Source organism: Nycticebus coucang, chromosome 21 (genome assembly GCF_027406575.1).
Source record: "Nycticebus coucang isolate mNycCou1 chromosome 21, mNycCou1.pri, whole genome shotgun sequence".
NCBI lineage: Eukaryota > Metazoa > Chordata > Mammalia > Primates > Lorisidae > Nycticebus > Nycticebus coucang.
Window position 1 is genome coordinate 32,407,538 of NC_069800.1, and position 21,468 is coordinate 32,429,005.

The following is a 21,468-nucleotide window of genomic DNA, read 5'->3' on the forward strand; positions in this document are numbered from 1 at the left end:
GTGTTGAACTTGCTTGGTAAGTTGTGTGTGATTTGGACATGAGCTGTATGCTGATATTGGTCCATGTCAGATTGGAAATTGCAACTGACAGCTCCAGAAGTAATGCTTTAGCACACACACACAAAACAGGGTGATGAAAAAGAATGACAGAAATCTTATGGCTAATGAAGCTAGGTGATCAGCACATGGGGTTCATCATAGTAAACACAGTTGTCTCTATTTTTGTAAATTTTTGAAAGCTCACGTCATTTGGTATATCAAAAAATTTAAAAATCAGCCTGTCAATGGAGAAGACATTTTAAGTGCATATATTTATATCAAAACATACAGTATGTGTGTGTGTTTCAAATAACATGGAAATGATACACAAAACATTTAGCTCACATCAGGATTATATGAAATGATTCACATAGAACTTTATTTTACAGAAGTTTTATGTAAGCAAAGTAATTTGCTGGATCATGAACTTGGTGAGGTTTTATTATATAACAAACACTGATTGTATAACAAAATCCTAAAGGCCTTGAATCCTGTGAGATACCACTTCTGTGTCTCCACAGCACTCTGCAGGGTACTGCAGACTAAATGGTGCTTGATTAGTATTGGTTTACAATGAACTAAACTCAGGAAATGAATTGTTACGGACAGCAGTTTAATTCTTCACACAATAACTCCACACTGCGCAATCAATTTAAAAATTAGTTTCCCAAATCCACCCTTTTAGAGATTTGGCACAGAATGTTTAAGCCTAAGGAGAATGTGGAGCTTTGCTAATGTCCTCATTTTGCAGACTCAGAAGTGAGGTGTGAGGGAGGTTCGTGAGCCTCACTGGACATCCTGCTTGTTAATGGCAGAGCTGTTGCCCCTACGTCTGCAACTGGACTCTTCCTTCTGCCGTAATGTCTCATAGAAGGTACAAACTCACCTGTCACTCTGGCTCTTTGCTTTTGGTTTTAAAATTACACAGTTTCAGTTGTAAGAAAGGGAAGGAAACTATTAAGCTTGCTCCAGTAAGAGTCTGAATGGGAGTTGTAAATACATAACCAATTCATGGTCATTTGTTGATGCCTGGCCCAGGAAGTACAAGCTCTCTGACCTTCAGGAGCTTTCTGTCTATTCGGGGAAGGAAGATGTACACATGTGAACAGTTAACGGTGGTCCTGCTGTGCAGGATTAAAAATGCAAATGAGATTTTTTGTGGCCATCTTGGTTCTAGCTGGTTTGGGGTTAGTTTCTCCACCACCTCCTGTCTTATCAGAGACCTTGATTCAGAGCTTACAACTCTTTAGAGCAGAGAGAGCCTTCTGGTTCTGTCTTAACAGTATAGGATAAAACTGAAGAAAGTTGTAGAAGGTTTGTGGAATATAATCTGAAAGGAATTTTGAGTGTGATCAAGTTAACTGAAATTAGAAGGACATTATAAGTTTTTCTTTAAAATTGAGCATTAAGGATACTGGTGCTGTGAGATGGTGCTGACTCCTCATTTGTCAGCAAATTAATAAACTTCTTTTTCCTTCTCAAAAAATAAGAATAAAATAAAAATGCCAATGAGTAGTCAGGCAGAGCCCCAAGGGCTGGAGAAGGTCAGGTTTAAGGAATGTGGAGAGGGCAGAACACCGGGTTAGATCTTTTCTTTACACCAAGGTAGTGTTTCATCCTGTTGGTTATTAAGGAGCTCTCTGTGGGCAATGGGATGGAATCGCCTCAGTGATTAGGGAGATCCACGTATAGCCACCGTATATGGAATGTGGTAGCCACAGCACATGGAAGAGGCTGGACAGGGGAGAATTGGCATCAGGAAGAACCTTGAGGATGTCCCTCTGGAGATGAAGATGACAAACGACACACAGACAGTGGTAGTGGGAAGGAGAAGAATAGGCATAGGTAAGAGGGCTTTTTTTTTTTTTTTTTTTTTTTTTTTGTGGTTTTTGGCCAGGGCTGGGTTTGAACCCGCCACCTCCAGCATATGGGACCGGTGCCCTACTCCTTGAGCCACAGGCGCCACTTGGCTTTTTTTTTTTTTTTTAAAGGAAAATAGCACTCATGCCAAGACCTGTCGTAAACACTACACAGATGCTCCTTGATTTAAGGTGGGACAACATCCTGAAGACCCCATCATAAATTGAAGATGTAACGGGAACAAGGGCTGCCTTGTTATGCAGACGAGGTTCTCAGGCAGCAGTCCCCAGAAAGAACAGATGGCAGCCTGTGGCAAAGGCTTCTCTGTCAAACCTTTAAAAATGTCGGACCTAGCCGGGCGTTGAGGCGGGCGCCTGTAGTCCCAGCTACTCGGGAGGCTGAGGCAAGAGAATCGCTTAAGCCCAGGAGTTGGAGGTTGCTGTGAGCTGTGTGATGCCACGGCACTCTACCGAGGGCCATAAAGTGAGACTCTGTCTCTACAAAAAAAAATAAAATAAAATAAAAAAAATAAATAAAAATGTCAGAACCTTTAGTCTCTTTTCCTGTGAGTTACACTTTCCTGGACATGGATAAGGGGAACTCTGGAGAAAGCCTCTTCCTAGATCTTCTGTTTGCTACACTAACATAGATAGCTGTAAATTTCCTTTACAAAAGGATAGCTTGTCAGAGCTATTCCTGTCTGTAGTTTCTCTGAATAACCAATGAAAATTGCCAAAGAAGCCTATTTTGAGGTGGCATATCTTGGTCTCCCACAGCACTCTAGCTAATTTAAGCAGGAAGGGATTTGCTAGAAATGCACCAAAATGTTGAAATGGCTAGAGTAGCGGTTCTCAACCTGTGGGTCGTGACCCCTTTGTAACAATGAAAATACATACTGCATATCAGATATTTACATTATGATTCATAACAGTAGCAAAATTACAGTTATGAAGTAGCAATGAAAATAATTTTATCTTTCCACAACATGAGGAACTGTATTAAAGGATCGCAGCATTAGGAAGGTTGAGAAACACTAGGCTAAAGGAATAAGCTATAGGCTGGGATTTCAGGAACAACTCAAGCTGCACCACAGAACTAGAATGACAAGGGGGATGGAGCTGACTCCAGGACAGTGCCTGGTTGGGGTTGGGGGAGGGTCCTCAGCTGAAGTCAGGAAACTGCTCCCTCCATCCTCGCAAGCCCTGAATCACATGGTCTCTGTCACAGTCAGGATGTTGCTACTCCTGCTAACCCCAGAAATATGCTGCTTCCGGGTGGCGCCTGTGGCTCAAAGGAGTGGAGTGCTGGCCCCATATGCTGGAGGTGGCAGGTTCAAATCCAGTCCTGACCAAAAACAGAAAAAAAAAAAAAAAGGAATAGAAATATGCTGCTTCCAATTCTACACTAGCCCCAAGAAAATGGATGCCCCATGCTCCGTTTCTTCATAGGTCACTTCTGAGTCTCTCCCCTCCCCTCCCTCTCCCCTTTACCCATATTCTTAGGCTATAATTGGGTTATAGCTTTCATATGAAAGCTATAAATTAGTTTCATAGTAGGGCTGAGTACATTGGATACTTTTTCTTCCATTCTTGAGATACTCTATTAAGAAGAATATGTTCCAGCTCCATCCATGTTGTTCTTAGTTTTTTTCACTTCTGCTTTATTTTTATTATCTTCTACTTTTTGCTTACTTTGGATTTATTTTGCTCTTCTTTTTCCAATTTCTTGAAGTAGAAACTTAAATTTAAATCTTTTGCTTTTTCAAATATCCTCCAAATCTGGGACACCAGAGGGCTTTTGCAAGTTCCTGCTGGGATTTGAGGGGAACCTGACAAAGACCTTATTTTCTTTTTTTTTTTTTTTTTGTGGTTTTGGCTGGGGCTGGGTTTGAACCCGCCACCTCCGGCATATGGGACCGGCGCCCTACTCCTTGAGCCACAGGCGCTGCCCCAAAGACTTTATTTTCAAGGGAGATGATTCTAGTCACTGTCATGGCTGAGAGGGGCGTCCCTTGAGGAGCAGTGGCCACGGAGGAGAAGGCACTAGTGAGCATGGAGCAAATGCAGCCACCTCACAATTTCACTGTGCTATGTAATTTACAAAGTATTTCCAGGCATGTTTTGTGTACATATGTACTGAACAGTCATTAACTTATGAGAGCCTTAAAATGACCCTGGGACATAGCAATCACTATTATCTCCAATTTGCAGATAAAGAAACTCAAGTCCAGTAAGGTTGAGTGACTTATCTGAGGGTGCACAGTGGCAGGGCTAGATATCAAACCTAGGTCTTTCAGGTCTCCAGATTCCAGCGTCTTGTGTCTTAGCTATTTCCTAGGTCTAGAAGATGGGAGCAATGGGAAGAGGAGGAGCTGGACAGAAGCAAACTATGATTATACTTTTAGTGCATGGAGGTGTGTGTGTGTTCATGTGTGCCCATATGCATACAAGTTTTTAAGGTAAAATAGATCTGTAAATATATGATGGAAAAGCAGGGAGTAAAAATGGCTGAGGATACGACACAAGGGAGAAAGTGTGAAAATCGGGTCAAGGTTAGGTATTATCGTATCCTTCCTGCCAGGGATTGTAACCAGAGCACTTGGCAGTTGCACATTTGGTGCCCTAACGTTCCTCTTACCTTCTAGAGACTCAGTGCTGCAAGAATCAGTCAGGATCCCAGGGGGAGCTTGCAAAGGCAACCAGAAAACTTTCATAGTTTGAATATACATGAATTACATTCTCATGAAATAATAAAGTGGGCTTAAGGCATGTGACATGAAGCTGCAAAAGCTGAAGGAAGCAGCGGAGAAAATACCGGAGAGGGCAGAGATGCTAAATCTCCAGTCCTCCATGAATACGCTGCCCATTGAGGCAGCAGATGGAAAGGATTCACTTGGGAGGATTTGGAGAATTCTCAGTTCAGTTGCCATCTCTGATGCTCTCAGGGATTTAAGAAAAAAGCAATGAGAGAATGAATAAGTTCTATGGGATTCCGATAAGCAAAGAGGCCTGGTCTGGTCCATAGCGTATTTGCCAAGAGAATCATCTATCCCAAAGGGCTCATCTCTGAATGTGGCCTGACCCATGAGAACTGAGTTCTCACCCCCACAGGGAAGACAATTCTCTCCTAGACAATTGGCCCCAAGAGAGCCAAGCCCTGCAAAGTGGCCTGAGGGAACAGGAATAGAGAGAGGAAAAAGATTAAACAACTATTTGGAGTCAAAATGCAGCAAAAAGAAAGGTGGCTTGTCACTTGGATATACACAAACATGCACACAAAATTCGTGTCTGTTTCGTTTTGCTTCTTTTGAAGTATTTTAAAGTAAATTAGAGGTATTAAGATATTTTACCCCTAAATCCTCCAGCATGTATCTCAAAAAAATAAGGTCATCTTCCTACATTTTGTTTGATAAACACAAATATTTGAGCATTAGTGCCTGACGGACTGGGTGTGCCAGGCGCAGGCACACAAGACAGAGCTCTCACGGCTTTGGCAGGGGTGGGACATGGGGAGGTAGGAGGAGACTCAAACCATGCACTATGTTATCACATTTGTTTGGTGTAATTAAATTAGGAAGGGAAGCTCGTGGTGCTGGCAGAGTATACAAAAGGGACACCTTCCCAGTGTTGATGGGACAGAAAGAAAGGGGGTGAAGAAGTGGTCTCCAAGAAAGAGACCATCCAGGCAGAACAAACAGCCACTGGAGTGGCCATGAGGTGCCAGCAGGGGCAGAATCCCTAACCAGGGACTTAAGCGTGGGCACAACCTCTACTGCTTGTCGATATCTCTTTGCCTCAGTTTATACATCCATAAAATGGTAACCGTGGTGTCTGAAGTGATGATGGCTGACGCTTAATGATCACAAGCACTCAACTCTTCTATCTTAAAACATGTTGTTTCAGGAGGCAGCATGTGGGCAGAGGCTGCTGCTAACACAACAGCAAAGAGATAAGCACAGGAAGGCTTTATGTGGCAAGGTCAGTCAACATTTGTAATGTTTCAGCCATTAATTTAATTACAAACGTGATGCACATGTTTGTATTAGGGTGCCCACATCCCCACAACTTTGTCCACACGAGCTAGGAACGAAGGTTTCGATTTTTTGCCAACCATATAAAATTAAAAATTGTGACATCTTTTAAAAACTCCATTTCTAGGCCAGGCAGAGTGGCTCATGAGTTCAAGACCAACCTGAGCAAGACAACACCCCAGCTCTAAAAAATAGCCTGGCATTGTGGCAGATGCCTGTAGTCCCAGCTACTGAGGCAAGAGGATCGCTTAAGCCCAAGAGTTTGAGGTTGCTGTGGGCTATGACACCACCGCACTCTAGCCAGGATGACAAAGTGAGAGCCAAAGATAAATAAATAAATAATACTGCATTTCCTTATGACATAGTTTGAGCATTTGTTCATATTTATTTTTTATTTTTTTCAGTTTCTGGCCAGGGCTGGGTTTGAACCCACCACCTCTGGCATATGGGGCCGGCACCCCACCCCTCTGAGCCACAGGCGCCGCCCTGTTCATATTTCTTGACAATCTGCAGTTCTATTGTGAAATGCCTATTCATATTCTTCATTCATTTTTCTATTTGTTTGCCATTTCAGCATTTATTTAGCAAAGCTCTTCATATATTGTGGCATTAAACTCTTTTTTGTTAATGTCTGGAGCAAACTTTCTTCTCCAAATTTGACTCATATCTTTCAACATTGTTTTTCATTCATTCATTCGCTTATTTAGAGGCAAACTCTCACTATGTCGCCCAGGTCAGCCTCGAACTCCTGGGCTCAAGTAATCCTCCTACCTCAGCCTCCTGAGTGGCTCAGACTACAGGTGGGAGCCATCACATATGGCAAAGATATTATGCTTGACACATACTAAATTTCCATGAATATGACCATCTGTCTTCTTATTCTCTTGCTTAAAATCTTAAAGTCACTTCCCACTGCCTTAGAATAATATTCAAGGTGGCTTGGCGCCCGTAGCACAGTCGTTATGGTGCCAGCCACATACACCAAGGCTGGAGGGTTCAAACCTGGTCTGGGCTGGCTAAACGACAATGACAACCACAACAACAACAACAAAATAGCCGGGTGTTGTGGCAGGCGCCTGTAGTCCCGGATACTTGGGAGGCTGAGGCAAGAGAATCATTTAAAGCCCAAGGGTTTGAGGTTGCTGTGAGCTGTGATGCCACAGCACTCTTCTGAGGGTGACATAGTGAGACTCTGTCTAAAGAAAAAAAAAAAAAGAAGAATATTCAAGGTCCTTACCCTGGCCTAGAAGAGTGCAGCCTGCTTCTGAAATTCATCTCCCACTCTGCTCTCAGTGGACTCTGCTCCAGCCACATGGGACTCTTCTGTACAGACACTTCAAACTCATCCCAGGTTGTGTTTTATTGCTAACCTTACACCTGCTGTTCCCTCTCTCTGGATGTGATACACTTTGTGTGGCTGGCTCTTGTGACTTCTGTAGATTTCAGTTCAAATGCCCCTTCTCCAGAGTGTCCCTCAGACCAATAGTCCAGAGTGCCGCATCACCTTTTATCATCTCGGAGCACTTCTATTTGAAATGACTTTGTTTTTGTCACCACTCACTAGCAGGAGACCTTCCAGGTCTGGAAGGTCTATAGAATGTACTCAGTCCTAGTTGTGGGATGAATGAACCGCAGCTATGGAATGTACTCAGTCCTAGTTGTGGGATGAATGAATTGGTGGGTCAGAGAAGCCAGGCTTTTATGATTTTGATAGAGGCTGCCAAATTGCCCTGAGGAAGGTTTCCCCAATTTACCTTCCCACTGATAGTGAACATGTTTCCCGGCACTCTGGCCAATGCTACATTCCTTCTGACCTTTTACTGTCCTCCAAAATACAAAGATCAAGAAACAAAAACCAACAAAAAATAACAAAGGATATCTATTGGTGGTCTAAATTGCAGTTTTGTGTTTGAATGTAGTTGTACATGATTTCATGTTTATCAACCATATATATATGTATGTATGTGTATCTACCCTGTTTCCCTGAAAATAAGACAGTGTCTTATTTTAAGGTGTGCTCCCAAAGATGCGCTAGGTCTTATTTTCAGGGGACGTCTTTTCTTTCCTGTAAGTGGGTCTTATTTTCGGAGGATGTCTTATTTTCAGGGAAACGGGGTATCTATCTATCTATCTATCTATCTATCTATCTTCCCCCCACTACCAGTTCATGTCTTTGCCAATTTTTCTATTTGGTTGTTTCTCTACTGATTTTTATGATTTTTTAATTTTTTTTTTGTGGTTTTTGGCCGGGGCTGAGTTTGAACCCGCCACCTCTGGCATATGGGACCGGCACCCCACTCCTTGAGCCATAGGCGCCACCCGAATTTTGTTTGTTGAAGGAAAGGTCTATCTGTTGGGTGTGCTCAAATTATTTTTCCTAGTTTCGATCTAGTTTGTGGTTAGACAGTCATTTTCATCAAATTTGTCCTTTATGATTTTTAGGTTTTGTATCATTCTAAAAAAAATCTTCCCTATTTCAAGATAACTAGATATCTCTACTTATGTGTCTATATCACATGAGTTTTATTCTAGCATTTTTATGATTATATTTTTTACATTGAATTTTTTTTTTTAGAGACGGGGTCTCACTCTTGCTCAGGCTGCTCTCAAACTTCTAACCTCAAGCGACCTTTCCGTCTCAGCCTCCCAGACTGCTGGGATTACAGGCATGAGCCACCACACCTGGACTTACATTGAAATTTTTAAATCATTATACATTCATTTTGACATAAGAAGTGGGGTGAGAATCCAGCCATTTACTCTCTCTTCCCCAATGTGTGACAATGATTTGAAGACCACCTGCTAAAAACTCTATCTTTTCCTTGTAGATCTGAAATGCTGCCTTCATCCTATACTAAGTTTCTCTATATGCTTGTATATCTATTTATGGACTCAACTCTTTTCCTTTTTCTGCAGGGTATCCCAAAGATGGCCATACATATACAGAAAAAATGGGCAATTGCAGCTACATGTAGCTTTATTTACAAAATATTCATTAAAAATTTTTATAAATATTTATAAAATATTTCTCTACATGTTGAAATATAAAAAATTAAAAATATAGGGTGGCGTCTGTGGCTCAGTGAGCAGGGCGCCGGCCCCATATACCGAGGGTGGCGGGTTCAAACTCGGCCCCAGCCAAACTGCAACAAAAAAATAGCCGGGCGTTGTGGCGGGCACCTGTAGTCCCAGCTACTCGGGAGGCTGAGGCAGGAGAATCGCCTAAGCCCAGGAGTTGGAGGTTACTGTGAGCTGTGTGACGCCACGGCACTCTACCGAGGGTGATAAAGTGAAACTCTGTCTCTACAAACAAAAAAAAAAAAAAATTAAAAATATAAAATATGAATTTGTTGATTTTTCTATGTATGGGTGACCTTTGAGACATCCTGCATTTTTGTTTTGTTTCTGCTTTAATTATTATACTGTTAAAAATATTTTCATATTTGATAAGTCTAATCCTTTCTAATTTCTTGGCCATTCATGTTTAGCTTTTAAAAATAATTTGCATTATGGCTCCAGATAAGAGAGGCAAAGGTAGATACGAGTTGACCCAATGGAAGTTTCTTGCAGTAGAAAAGACGAGCAGGGTAGGATGGATTATCTTTCCCACTGAAGTCCAAACTTCAGTCATTTCCAGGTATACAACTTTTGTAATTTTTTGACATATCTATGCAATATTAATTTGATTTATTAAATTATTAATTTATTGATTTAATTTTTCATTAATTCAGCCTAATTTTAAATCTCAAATACGTATGTTAAGCTTATCCTATATAATTTTAACTGAATAGATTAACAATTAAAATAAACATTGTCCAGGTAGCATCTGAAATTATTTTGTGTGCTGTCAGCAGGTTGAGAAATACTGGTCAGAACAAATTGTTCCTACCAGTTGTCCAGATGAAAATCTCCAGTTACGGGCGGCGCCTGTGGCTCAGTGAGTAGGGCGCCAGCCCCATATACCGAGGGTGACGGGTTCAAACCCAGCCCCGGCCAAATTGCAACAACAACAAAAAAAGAAAATCTCCAGTTACAGGGGGTTGCCTGGGCTGGACTGGTACTATCTATAATGTCTGTTTCTCCATCGGGATGCTGGTGTGTTTGTTCAGTTTGTGAAAATCATTGAGTTGTTCACTTATATGATATCTGTATATGTACTTTTCCGCGTAATTACTATAATCCAGTAAAAATTCTTAAAGGTAGAGGTTTTTTTTTTTTTTTTGCTAATTACTGGTAATAATATCTGTTATCTGCGCCCTTACATAAGCTATGCAAAGAAATAGACTAACAAGATGGATAATGACATATGAATTTAAGACACCCCAGCAGCTCTCTCCTATAGAGTTCTAATGTTTCTGCCGGCAAATCCATCCTCACCAAGACTCCAGTCAGTATGAGAAGGGCCACAGATGAAAACATCACAAGCCAGTCATAACATTCATGGGATGGTAGGATGCTGGTGAATTTATCTGCAGGGCAGAATTAAACACTAACGCTAAAGGCCGAGCCTCAGAATCCTTATCCTCAGTCTTTATTAAAGGTTTACAGAGATAAATAGAAAATGCCATCCTAACCTCACAGAGATCAAATTAAGGAGTGAGGAGGCAGGAACCAAATATCTTGTACTGATCTGTCAAAAACACTTACTCAGATGCAAGTAAACACACACCACACTCTTCCACCCTAAGGTGGCTTTTAGACCTCTAAATTCTTGGCCTTCAGAGTTTACCTCTTTCTGAGAACGCCCTCAGCACTAACATTAGTGAAGATTACAAAATTTCCTGCACTAAAATCTCTCCATGAAACAGTAGCTGCTGCTTTTCTTTTTTTTTTTTTTTTGTAGAGACAGAGTTTCACTTTATTGCCCTCGGTAGAGTGTCATGGCGTCACACAGCTCACAGCAACCTCCAACTCCTGGGCTTACGCGATTCTCCTGCCTCAGCCTCCCGAGTAGCTGGGACTACAAGCACCCGCCACAATGCCCAGCTATTTTTTTGTTGCAGTTTGGCCGGGGCTGGGTTTGAACCTGCCACCCTTGGTATATGGGGCCGGCGCCCTGCTCACTGAGCCACAGGCGCCGCCATGCTGCTGCTTTTCAACATGGAGATTCCAACAGCCTTTGAAAACAGTATAAAATAATCCAGTTTCATTCAGTTGGTAGCCATGGAGACGACTAGGTACAAATATTTCAGTGATTGGATAATACTAAGAACGACAGCATTCTCCAAGAGTATTAATATACTTCACATTAAAAAATAATAAAACTAGCAACCTTAAAATTTAGTTGTCAGATTTTAAATTCTAAGTCCCACTGGGTTTAAGATTATTTGGGGGCCGGTTGAATACAAGTAGCCCACGTGAAACAAGCAAGATGATTGCTTGTCAGAAAAAAAGCTGGAGTCAGGTTTCCTCAAGTGTCTCCCCAAGACCTACTTGTTCCCCATTTCCTAGCAGGGGGGTCCCCTTCCAGGAGTGCCTTACATTTCAGTATGGAACATTGTTTCTTACCTCTGATCTTCCCACACCAGAGGCCTGAGCATGTCATTTTTAACCTTTAAAAGGCGCCTCTCTCCATCCAAGAGTCCCAGGTCAACACTTTTAGGTTGATCCATTTGCATAATCCATTTTCTGGAAAGCTTTTGGAGTCTTAGACCAATTAAATTTCACCTCAATTTTCTCAAAATCTAATTGCACAGGGTTGCCAGCTTCTTTTGTTTCCCCCAAACGAGCAAAATAACCCCTTCTGTCAATGTCATCTGTTTGGAGGAATGTCCAGGTAGGGATTAGCATGAGGCTTCCGATTGCAGTTTCGGAAAGCCTGGTGCCAGGTGATGTAATTCCACCAAGCTGAGTCTCAAATGGGGGTTCAGGACACGACCCACAGAGCTGAGCATCTGCCGGCAAGCCTGTACTGGCTATTGACTGAACTCCCTGGCAAGGCAGGGCTCAGCCCTGAAGGACAGGGACTGAGTGGAAGAGTGGCCCTGATGTGAGCAGGCTTTACCAGAGGGGAGCCCAGGGTGTTGGAGGCAAGGACCAAGGCAAAGGGTGAGGGCCACCTGCTCAGAGGGTGACACAGCTTGCTTGCAGTGTGCAGGCAGAAGACAAGAATAATGAGAGGAAGGAGGACCCCACCTGGGTAAAGGATTCCTTATCCTCTTCACCATCAAACTGACAGCCTCAAGTATCAGAACTGGGTACTGTGCTTATTGCGCAGGCTTTGGTGGGTGGGGCACATTTGTCTGCTCACCTTTCACATTTGCATCTGGTGGAGGCAAAGAGTTTTTTTTGTTTTTTTTTAATTTTGTAAATTTTAGCTGTTATTGTAGATGGTCCAAACATTCCTTCTGCATCTAGCTGGTAGGATAAAGCAGGGAATTCTGGCTTAAGAGAGGAAGCAGGATAAGTGTGATTAAGATGTGATGTACTTTTTGGAACCACATTTAAAGACAAAACCCCATCCATCACACAGCCTCAATTTTACAACGTGGTGTCAGTCTTTTACTTCCAAAACCTCATCTCATAACAACCTCTTATCGTAGGTCGGGTTCTCCCAGAAGGTGCTGAGTGAAGGATTCAGATCTAAGAGGTTATTAAGGAGAAGGTCCTGGACACACCAGTGCATGAACAGGAGTGGAGGAAGCCCAGCAAAGGCGTAGTTAATGTAAAGTCCGGCCTCAGCCTGATCAGGAGGGGAGGGAGCTCTGGAGGATAAATGACACCTCATTTCTTGAGGCAGGCAAGCTGGGCAGTTGACTCCGAACCTCTGTAGTTGGTGGCCTTGGCCAAGGGGAGTTGTGGGTGGGGCAGCCACGGGGACATCCAACTCCCAGACCCTGCTGGCTCTCTGTATAGGCCAACTGGCTCCAATACCAGGTCACAGGTCACAAAGCACTGAGTTGGGATTGGGTACACAGAGCTGACAAGAGACCCCAGGGGAGCTGGGTGGCCCACCAGCAGGACCTGCCATGGTGCTGCCCCTCCAGGCCTACCTGCGCACTCTGCCAGGTACCAACTATCAGTCTTTCACCACATTCTGCTGCAAGAGGAAATGAATAATATCTTTGGAAAGGCCTGGAATTGGCTTTTCATCATCCAGAGATGTACTTCCTTCCTCCAGTGGGTAGAAGTGGAGATCCCTGGAATGCTTCTCTAAGACTGAGCAGCCGTCCCGGCTGAAGATGACTTGGGCCATTTGAAAACTGCGGAGGACGTACTTTTGGCTCTCCTGGTCTCTCAGGTGACTGATTTTTTGAGACAAGCACTGGCACACAGATGCAGAAAGTGGATTCTCAGAGGCTGGCTGCAGACGGCCAAATCCTTCGTAGAATCTATCCAGGGATTCCCGAAGTCCATCACTGTCTTCTTTGGTCACTGGCTGGCTTTTTACAGAATGGTCCAGCCAGAAGTTCTCAGAGGCCCGGGAGTCACTTGGTTCAATGTTTGGATTACTGGTGTCTGCAAGACAAAACACATTCTACTGGACCACACAATGAAACATATCAAAGGCAAGCCAAGAGCAGATGATGTCTGTTAAGTTCAACACACTCACTCCTCCAGTGACTGGCAAAGGGCAGAAGCAGCTGATTTCAGAAGCTGTCCCCACCATCCTGGGGTTCTGCCACTTGTCTGCTCACAACAAGAACATCCTACTTGCAAGTAGGGTCTCTCTACAGAAATGCAATGTAGCTGTGAACTTAGGTGAAAAAAAATCATACCTTTATTTTCACTAACCACTGTCTGAAATTAAAACATTTCCTTCCATGATGCACATAGGCAGTAAACCACAGTATTAACAGCAGTCCTGGTGATTTTGTCGCCAATAGATAACAGTTATTCTCATATCAGATTATAATGTGTTGAAAATGTTTTCAAATATGTGTGCTTAGTACTATGTTATAGACTGAATTATATCTCCTCAAGATGTATTTCTAGACATCAAACAACTGAAAAATCCTCACAGGATACACAGAGATATACAGTGATGTGACGACATTAACTGCGACAGTGTGCATTTGGTGGACAAATGCAGGGTGAGGGTACTAGAATCAGCAAGGGGTGCCTCTTGGGAGGCAGTTACTTGCGATTTTATTCTGAAAAGACGAGCAATGAAAACAGAGGAGGGTAAGTAAACAAAGGCCAATGGCAAGAAGAAACACACTAAACTACTCCTCAGCTGGTTCCAGTTACCCTCCTCTGCCAGCTGGCCATATCTTTAGCCCCAGGCCTAACCTGGAGCAAGAGCTCACAGAGTGGCCAGAGAGGATACAGGACCCACAACAGAGACCATGCTTTTTACATATTTCGATAGCAGGGATGGTGTTTATGCCACACTAGTTTCCAGAAAGCTTAAAACCATGCTCCAGGTCTCTCTATTATTATTTTTCTTTAAAGGAGTGGTAAAGGAAGTTTCCTTTACCCTGTTATGCTTAGCGCTCCTGCCAGCTCTTCTGAGCTCCTCCCAACAACCTCATCACTGCACAGAAGCCACCTGGGGGGGTGGTGAAGCACAGAAACAGCAGGAGAGGGATTCCTGGCCCACACTCTTCAGAAGCACCAAGCCCGTGAAAACTAAGGGAAGGACTGAGCTACTGAAGGAGGCTAGAAAGAGCCATGAACACAGCTGAACACGACAGGCGATTTTGAACAGCATCTTTTTGCTATAAAGCTCATTACTGGGACAACTGGAGAGCTGTGAGTGACATCTGAGGATTAGACAGTGGTTATGCATCACTGTTGATTTCCTGATTTTGATGGTTCCATTGTGTTAGGGAAGAGAATGTCCAAGTTTGCAGGGGAATCAGAGGTGGTAGATATCAAGTTGGCAACTTACTCTCAATTCATGGGGGGAAAAGGCTCTTTGTTTAAAAACAATTTAAAACAAACCTCTGGAGGGAAAATTGTTAAGTCTTTCTTTGGCGGCCTTAGTATCAAGTTTACCAAACAAAAAGCCCAGGGCTTGGAGAATAGTATTTGCCTAACTAACGGTGTTGCTATAGAGTGGCAAGGAGAGAAGGGAGAGGAGTGGGGTCCCACAGGGCAGGATGAAGTCCCTCCCCACCTCCTTCCCACAGATGGCCTGGTCCCTCTGTGGGAAGGTAGGGATAAGGAGGCTGGGAAGGATGGGAGAGAACAGGGAGATCCCAGCAGCCACACTGAGAAAGCTGGAGAATTCCTGAAACCACCCGCCCAAGGCACGCCAAGTAGCCCAGCATGTACTTGGTTAAGGCAAGAGAATCGCTTAAGCCCAGGAGCTGGAGATTGCTGTGAGCTGTGTGAGGCCACGGCACTCTACCAAGGGCCATAAAGTGAGACTCTGTCTCTAAAAAAAAAAAGGAACTGGCCAGTAAACATGGATATGCAGGATTTTAAATTTTCATCTTAGTTTCATTTAGTTTTAATTTTTGAAATCCAGTGCCCACAATACAGCCTAAAAAGCTGCCATTGCCTTCAAAAGAGCAGTGACACCTGGCTGAGTCAGTTGTTTTGAACACGGTCTGAAGTCCATTTCAGTCTCCAATTTCCCTTTAAAATCTGCTTTCCTACCAACAACAAAGCCTTCTGTGGCTGCTGTGCCTTTTGGATGTCACAGTTTCTCCCCCTTTCCTACTGCACACACGTGTGGGGAGAGTGACGGCTCTCTCCTAACTCAGCCCACTCCTGCTCAGCAGTGCATCCTCCCAGCTGTGTCCAAACTCCACCTGATTCTCCACGTTGACAGAGTCCAGACTTACAGAGCTCTCCAGTGGAGGCTATAATGTCTAGTCTAGTGAGTCTGTGCAGGTTTTTTGTGTTTAGTGATTGCAAAGTGCTACCTGCATTTAGTGAGCAGGGTCAAGGATGTCAACATCCAGCAGTACACAGAACAGCTCCAGGATGAATTGTCCTTCCCCCAAATGACAATAAGGTCCCACCACCGTCACTCCTGTCCTGAAGAGGAGCCCAGAGGATGGATGGTGAGCTGAAGGCTGAATCCCACTGCATTGTGATATGTTGATTTGCCTTGAGCTCCCTAAGGCTATGTCCTCCAACCCCCAAGCCGAAGACCAGTACCTTGTCCATGGCCTATTAGGAAATGGGCTGCACAGCAGGAGGTGAGAGGTGGGTGAGTGAGCAGATGCTTCATCTGTATTTACAGCCACTCCCCATTGCTTGGATCACTGCCTGATCTCTGTCTCCTCGCGGATAAGTGGCAGCATTAGATTCTCATAAAAGCAAAAATGCTGATTTAAACAGAGCACCTGAGGGATCTAGGTTGCATGCCTCTTATAAGAATCTAATGCCTGATGATCTGAGGTGGAGATATAATGTGCTTCAATCATCCTGAAACCATCTCTCCTCCACTCCCACTCCCCGAGTCCATGGAAAAATTGTCTTTCATGAGGGGGCGGCACCTGTGGCTCAAAGGAGTAGGGTGCCAGCCCCATATGCCAGAGGTGGCGGGTTCAAACCCAGCCCCGGCCAAAAAAAAACCGCCAAAAAAAAAAAATTGTCTTTCATGAAACAGGTCCCTCGGACCAAAAACACTGGAGACTACTGCCCTAAGAGGCCTTTGCAACTGATCACTATTCCCTGCACAACACCCACGATGTGAGTACCCATTTGAGTTATTCAGTCTTCCCTTCTCAGACATTAGGGTAATTTTTTTTCCCAGCAAGGGCCCCATTCCTAATGATTCTGGAATTCTCCAAATTAGGTGGAACTTCCCTTCTTATTTCAATAAGCTTTCCATCTTGAATAGGATTTCTTTGGGAATTTACAAGAAGAAAAGCAGGAGGACAGGGCTTGGTATCAACCACAATGCTTTCGCATGCTGTTTCAAGGTAACCTATTTCCCCAGAGCATCCAATTATTAAATTTTCTCTTGGCCAATGAGAGAAGAGAAACACATAGATACTTGAGATTCTTATAAAACTAAAAATACTTTTATATCTTCAGAACTTACAGGTGCTTATTTGAATTTGGTTATCTGAGACAATGAATTTGCATGGAGCATTGGAGATTAATGGTTGTGTTCTGTGAGAGGTGCCATTAGCCTTTAGAAACCCAGATGTCTAATGGGAGTTTCTTCTTTTTTTTTTTTTTGTAGAGACAGAGTCTCACTGTACCGCCCTCGGGTAGAGTGCCGTGGCGTCACACGGCTCACAGCAACCTCTAACTCTTGGGCTTACGCGATTCTCTTGCCTCAGCCTCCCGAGCAGCTGGGACTACAGGCGCCCGCCACAACGCTCGGCTATTTTTTTGTTGCAGTTTGGCCGGGGCTGGGCTTGAACCCACCACCCTCGGCATACGGGGCTGGCGCCCTACTCACTGAGCCACAGGCGCCACCCGGGAGTTTCTTCTAAGGAACTTTCCATGGCTCTTTCTGTGGCTGAGGAATGCACAGCAGGATTTTATCTCTGTGGAACATTTTAGCCTTTACCTTTAACAAGTTTTTGCTAAATAGATTCGATATTTAGAATTCTGCCCCCTTCATGCATCTGATTCAATAGCCATCCGTCCTGCCTTATTTTACAATCAATTGCTCACTAGGAGAGTCTGTGGTTTCAAGGCTGTACAGAGTGCAAAGAAATCTAAATTTAATTTAAAATTATGGAAAAGAATCAGGATTTAAGGAAAGATGAAATACATGACTTATAAGGTCTTCTTCCATGATGCTCGAGTAGGAAGCTGTCCCTTCTTCAGGGCATTGCATGGCACACACCTAAGGTCCCAGGTCCTGCTGCCTTGGTCTGTGACCCCTCGGGTTTTCTGTGGCTCTAAAATAATTGTGGGTATGAGAAAAACAAGGCAAATGGGGGACTGAAGGGCATGTCCTGGTCATCGATAATGGTCACTTGTCAGCATGCTTTTGATGTACTGCTTATCTTTGTGACAGCAGCCAGACTCCAGAGGCTTCACAGTGCCCTGGATAAGGCCCCTCCATGGTGGCACTGCCACTTTTAGTGTACAAGGGGCCATGGACCACAGGTTTGGGCTCGGCTGTACCATCCTGCTCCAGAGCTCAAGTTTTTTCCCTTTGCCCCCTCTTCTGTCCTCCTCATCCCCTGCTCTATGGAGGAAAGAGGGGTGAACAGGACCACCAGGTGAACAAGATTCAGTCCCACCTCCAGCCCATCCATACAGGCAGCAGGAAAACCGGAGGCCTCCTGGAGGTCAGGTGGCAATTCCGAAGGCAGCCAGAATGAAAACGTGCTGGACCATGATGCCCCACACTGCCAAGAAAGCATGAGATGTCCGTCCCAGTTGGTCAGTGCTGTATCATCTGCTTCTGCCAGCTGTCCCTGGTGACCACTCCTGCAATGAAATGAGGACCAAGCCTACAAAGTGGCCTCATTGCTGCTGCCTCTCATAATCAATAATTATGGAGCATTTACAGCCCAAGACACAGAAATCAGCCCAGTGCTAGTGGCTGAGAGGCAAGAGGTAAAAGCCAAGGAAAGCCAGGATGAGCCAGAATGCTGGGGCTAGAAAAATGAGGCATCTTCAGACAGATAAGGCAGAGGAAGAAAGTTACCTACCCTTGGTGGGAGAGTAAAGCAAGGTGATGAGACAGAAATGCCTGAGAGCTTGAGGGTGGGGAGGGTTGTCTAGCAGGGCGGAGACATCTTACAAGAGAGGAGAGGCTGGGGGCTCAAAGGCCAGGCCCAGGAGCCAGAGAGGCATTTCTAACAAGCGTGCAGCCTAAGGCACTCCCTCCTGGAATGTGTGTGATTGTTAGGATGCCCCTATTCATGAGGGTGACTGGGACTTGCCCAAGACTGTGCTGATTTAGGCTTATTTTATCAATTAATTATCTTTTTGATGGAAAAGAAGCCTTACTCTGTAAAATAATTTAAAGAGGTTTATTTGGAGTCAAATTTGAGGGCCATGACCTGCAGCCATACCCAGGAAGCTTTGAACAAGTGGACTCATGGTAGTGGGGTTCAGTTGGGCTTTATACATTTCAGGAAGACAGGAATTACAGGCAAAGTCAGAAATCAGCATGTGGAAGGCATACATTGGTTTGGCCCAAAAAGGTAGGATAACTCAAAGTGGGGGCTTAGAGGTTTATAGGTTAAAGATTCTTTAGCTGACAATTGGCTGAAGGAGTTAGGCTTTGTCTGATAGACCAGGAGTCAGGGAAAAGAAATGCTGAGTTAAGATGAGGGTCTTAATAAGAGACAAACTACAGGACATATGACCAGGCTCAAGTAGTTTGAGGACCTGCAGGTCACAAACTACATCTCTAGGAAGGCAGAGGACGTGATGAGGCGTGTCTGATCTCCTTCCTCATGGCTCGCAACTCAGTTTTAGGAGATCCCCTTGGCCAAGAGGGGGTCCAGCCAGTTAGCCTCAGGATGGGGGAGGCTTAAGATCTTATTTTAGTTCATGATAGCATCCTCTTTCACTCTAGAGGGCCCTGGATCACATGAATTGTATACATGTAACCTGGTACTGGTGGTGTGGGGCAGATACACCTGGGTTAACAATAAAAAGTTCCCATCACACAGGTGGGGGCTCCCAAGGGGCTGAGATTTGACACTGAAAATCATCCCAGCTTGTGGTATAAATAATAAGGCATCTACAGATTTTGGTTTTCTTTTGTTTTTTGCTGAGCCTTCTCTGGATTTGTTCTGCTATTCTCCAAGACGACCCTCCTTTGCTTTTCCTTCTTTTCACAACCAGCATCTCTCCTACTCCCTGCTGTCCAAGAACCTTCTGGTTATTGCCTGCCAAGGGCAGGGCCTTAACTCGCCCTGGCCATCCACAGCTAGCTTGATTCCTCTTTCTGGTTTCTTCTGGCTTTTCTCTGCTCTGCAATAACCAGAATTGGATTTCAAAGGCACCTGATGTCCTATTTTATTAATAACATAAAGTTAACGACAACAAGAAGAATAAAATCAATGAGCTTAAGCCTCTTTTTCCCTGATAACAACCCTACAGTCCATGGTTTATACATTTTAGAATCTGCACAAAAAAGAGGGTGTGTAGATATCAAGCTATTTGACCCAAATTAACATTTCAAAAGGACAAATGGTTGGGTCAGGTGCTTGTGAAACCACAGTCTCTGTCTGTACTTGTTTACATCTGAAAGATGAATCACTCAGAGGGGAAATGGCATATGCTGTCACCTTTCATCCTAATGACAAAGAGATGAGACAGGTAGAGGACAGGGTCCTCAGAGAGGCCACTGCTGGGGAATGAAATGAATGCTGGAAAAAAACAAAGGTAGGGGCTCAGCGCCTGTGGCTCAAGCGGCTAAGGTCTAGCCACATACAATGGAGCTGGGGGGTTCGAATCCAGCCTGGGCCTGCCAAACAACAATGATGGCTGCAACCAAAAACAGCCAGGCGTTGTGGCAGGTGCCTGTAGTCCCAGCTACTTGGGAGGCAGAGGCAGGAGAATCGCTTGAGCCCAGAAGTTTGAGGTTGCTGTGAGCTGTGATGCCACAGCACCCTACCCAGGACGACAGCTTGAGGTTCTGTCTCAAACAAAGGTACTCGTGACAGTGAATAGCCCTAAATTTGGGTGCCAGGGCAATTTAATAAGGCCAATGTTCTGATTTGTAAGCTATCTTACTCTTACCTTGTCATTTTATATTTTTCTTAAGAAATTACAGTGTTCTAAAAACCACGGAGAATGTTAAGGCCTAAGCTCAGACAACCCCAAACTGACAATTCACATCTAGTCATATTTGCTTGAAACCTTTCTTCTTATCAAACATTCCAATTACAGTTGACTGCTTCTTCATAGATAATAATTTGGTTCCTTCCAGCCCATTTTTATACCTTACATTGAAAGAAAGTATTACCATGAGAATGTGACCACCTCTCACCCCCTAACATAGGAATGTGACCACCTCTCACCCCCTACCATGAGAATGTGACCTTTTGTAACTGTTCCAGAAGATAGCTCCCCGAGCTAAAGCGAATGTTTATTGTTAAAGACAAATATTTGACTGTTGATCTTATCTTAAGACAGTTGAATAATGAACCAGAGTTCTTCTTATCTGGAGAGCCCCTGCTATGTCTACTCCCTCTTACTTTATGGTTAGAGCCCCTGCTATGTCTACTCCCTCTTACTTTATGGTTAGAGCCCCTGCTATGTCTGCTATTCCCGCCTACTTTGTAGTTTTTGCCTTTATAAGCTTGTAAAAACTGCTGTGCGGGGCTTGACTCCTCGGCTTCTAAAAGAGTTGTGGGTCAAGCCCCGGCATGCAGGAATAAAAATCCTCTTGCGTTTTGCATCAAGTGCCGTCTCTTGTGGTTGATTGGGGTTGTCAGAGCTCCGGGCAGAGTGGGGGGTTCTGCCCCAAGTCTTTCATTTGGGGGCTCGTCCGGGAGATAACGACCACCCCTCACCTGCAGAGTCGACCTTGGAGGTAAGAAAGGGGTACCCCGAAAACTGTCTAGTCTGTGTCTTCAGTCCTTTTGTTTGACTTTGTGTGCGCGCTTTCGATTTCGCAGCCGTTCGGCACCTCATGAGAGTGGCCGGACAGTGGTCGGTAGACGTGCCCGGAGGACCACAGGCTGAAATACTGGGGGATGCCCCAGGAA

The 21,468-nt window shown here is 44.2% G+C and overlaps 1 protein-coding gene across 1 annotated transcript in view; it reads right to left on the reverse strand.

Annotated features, from left to right (window-relative positions):
• Nucleotides 1-325: 325 nt before the first annotated feature.
• Nucleotides 326-21,468, reverse strand: part of SHLD1 (shieldin complex subunit 1) — a 122,330-nt gene continuing 101,187 nt past the window's right edge. Inside the window, exons 3-4 of the mRNA XM_053573399.1 lie at nucleotides 2,448-13,387; nucleotides 326-2,249 (exon numbers count right to left, since the gene is read on the reverse strand). Of these exons, the coding sequence (XP_053429374.1) occupies nucleotides 12,948-13,387 (440 nt within the window). The 3' untranslated portion in view covers nucleotides 326-2,249; nucleotides 2,448-12,947. The remainder of the gene's footprint in view (nucleotides 2,250-2,447; nucleotides 13,388-21,468) is intronic.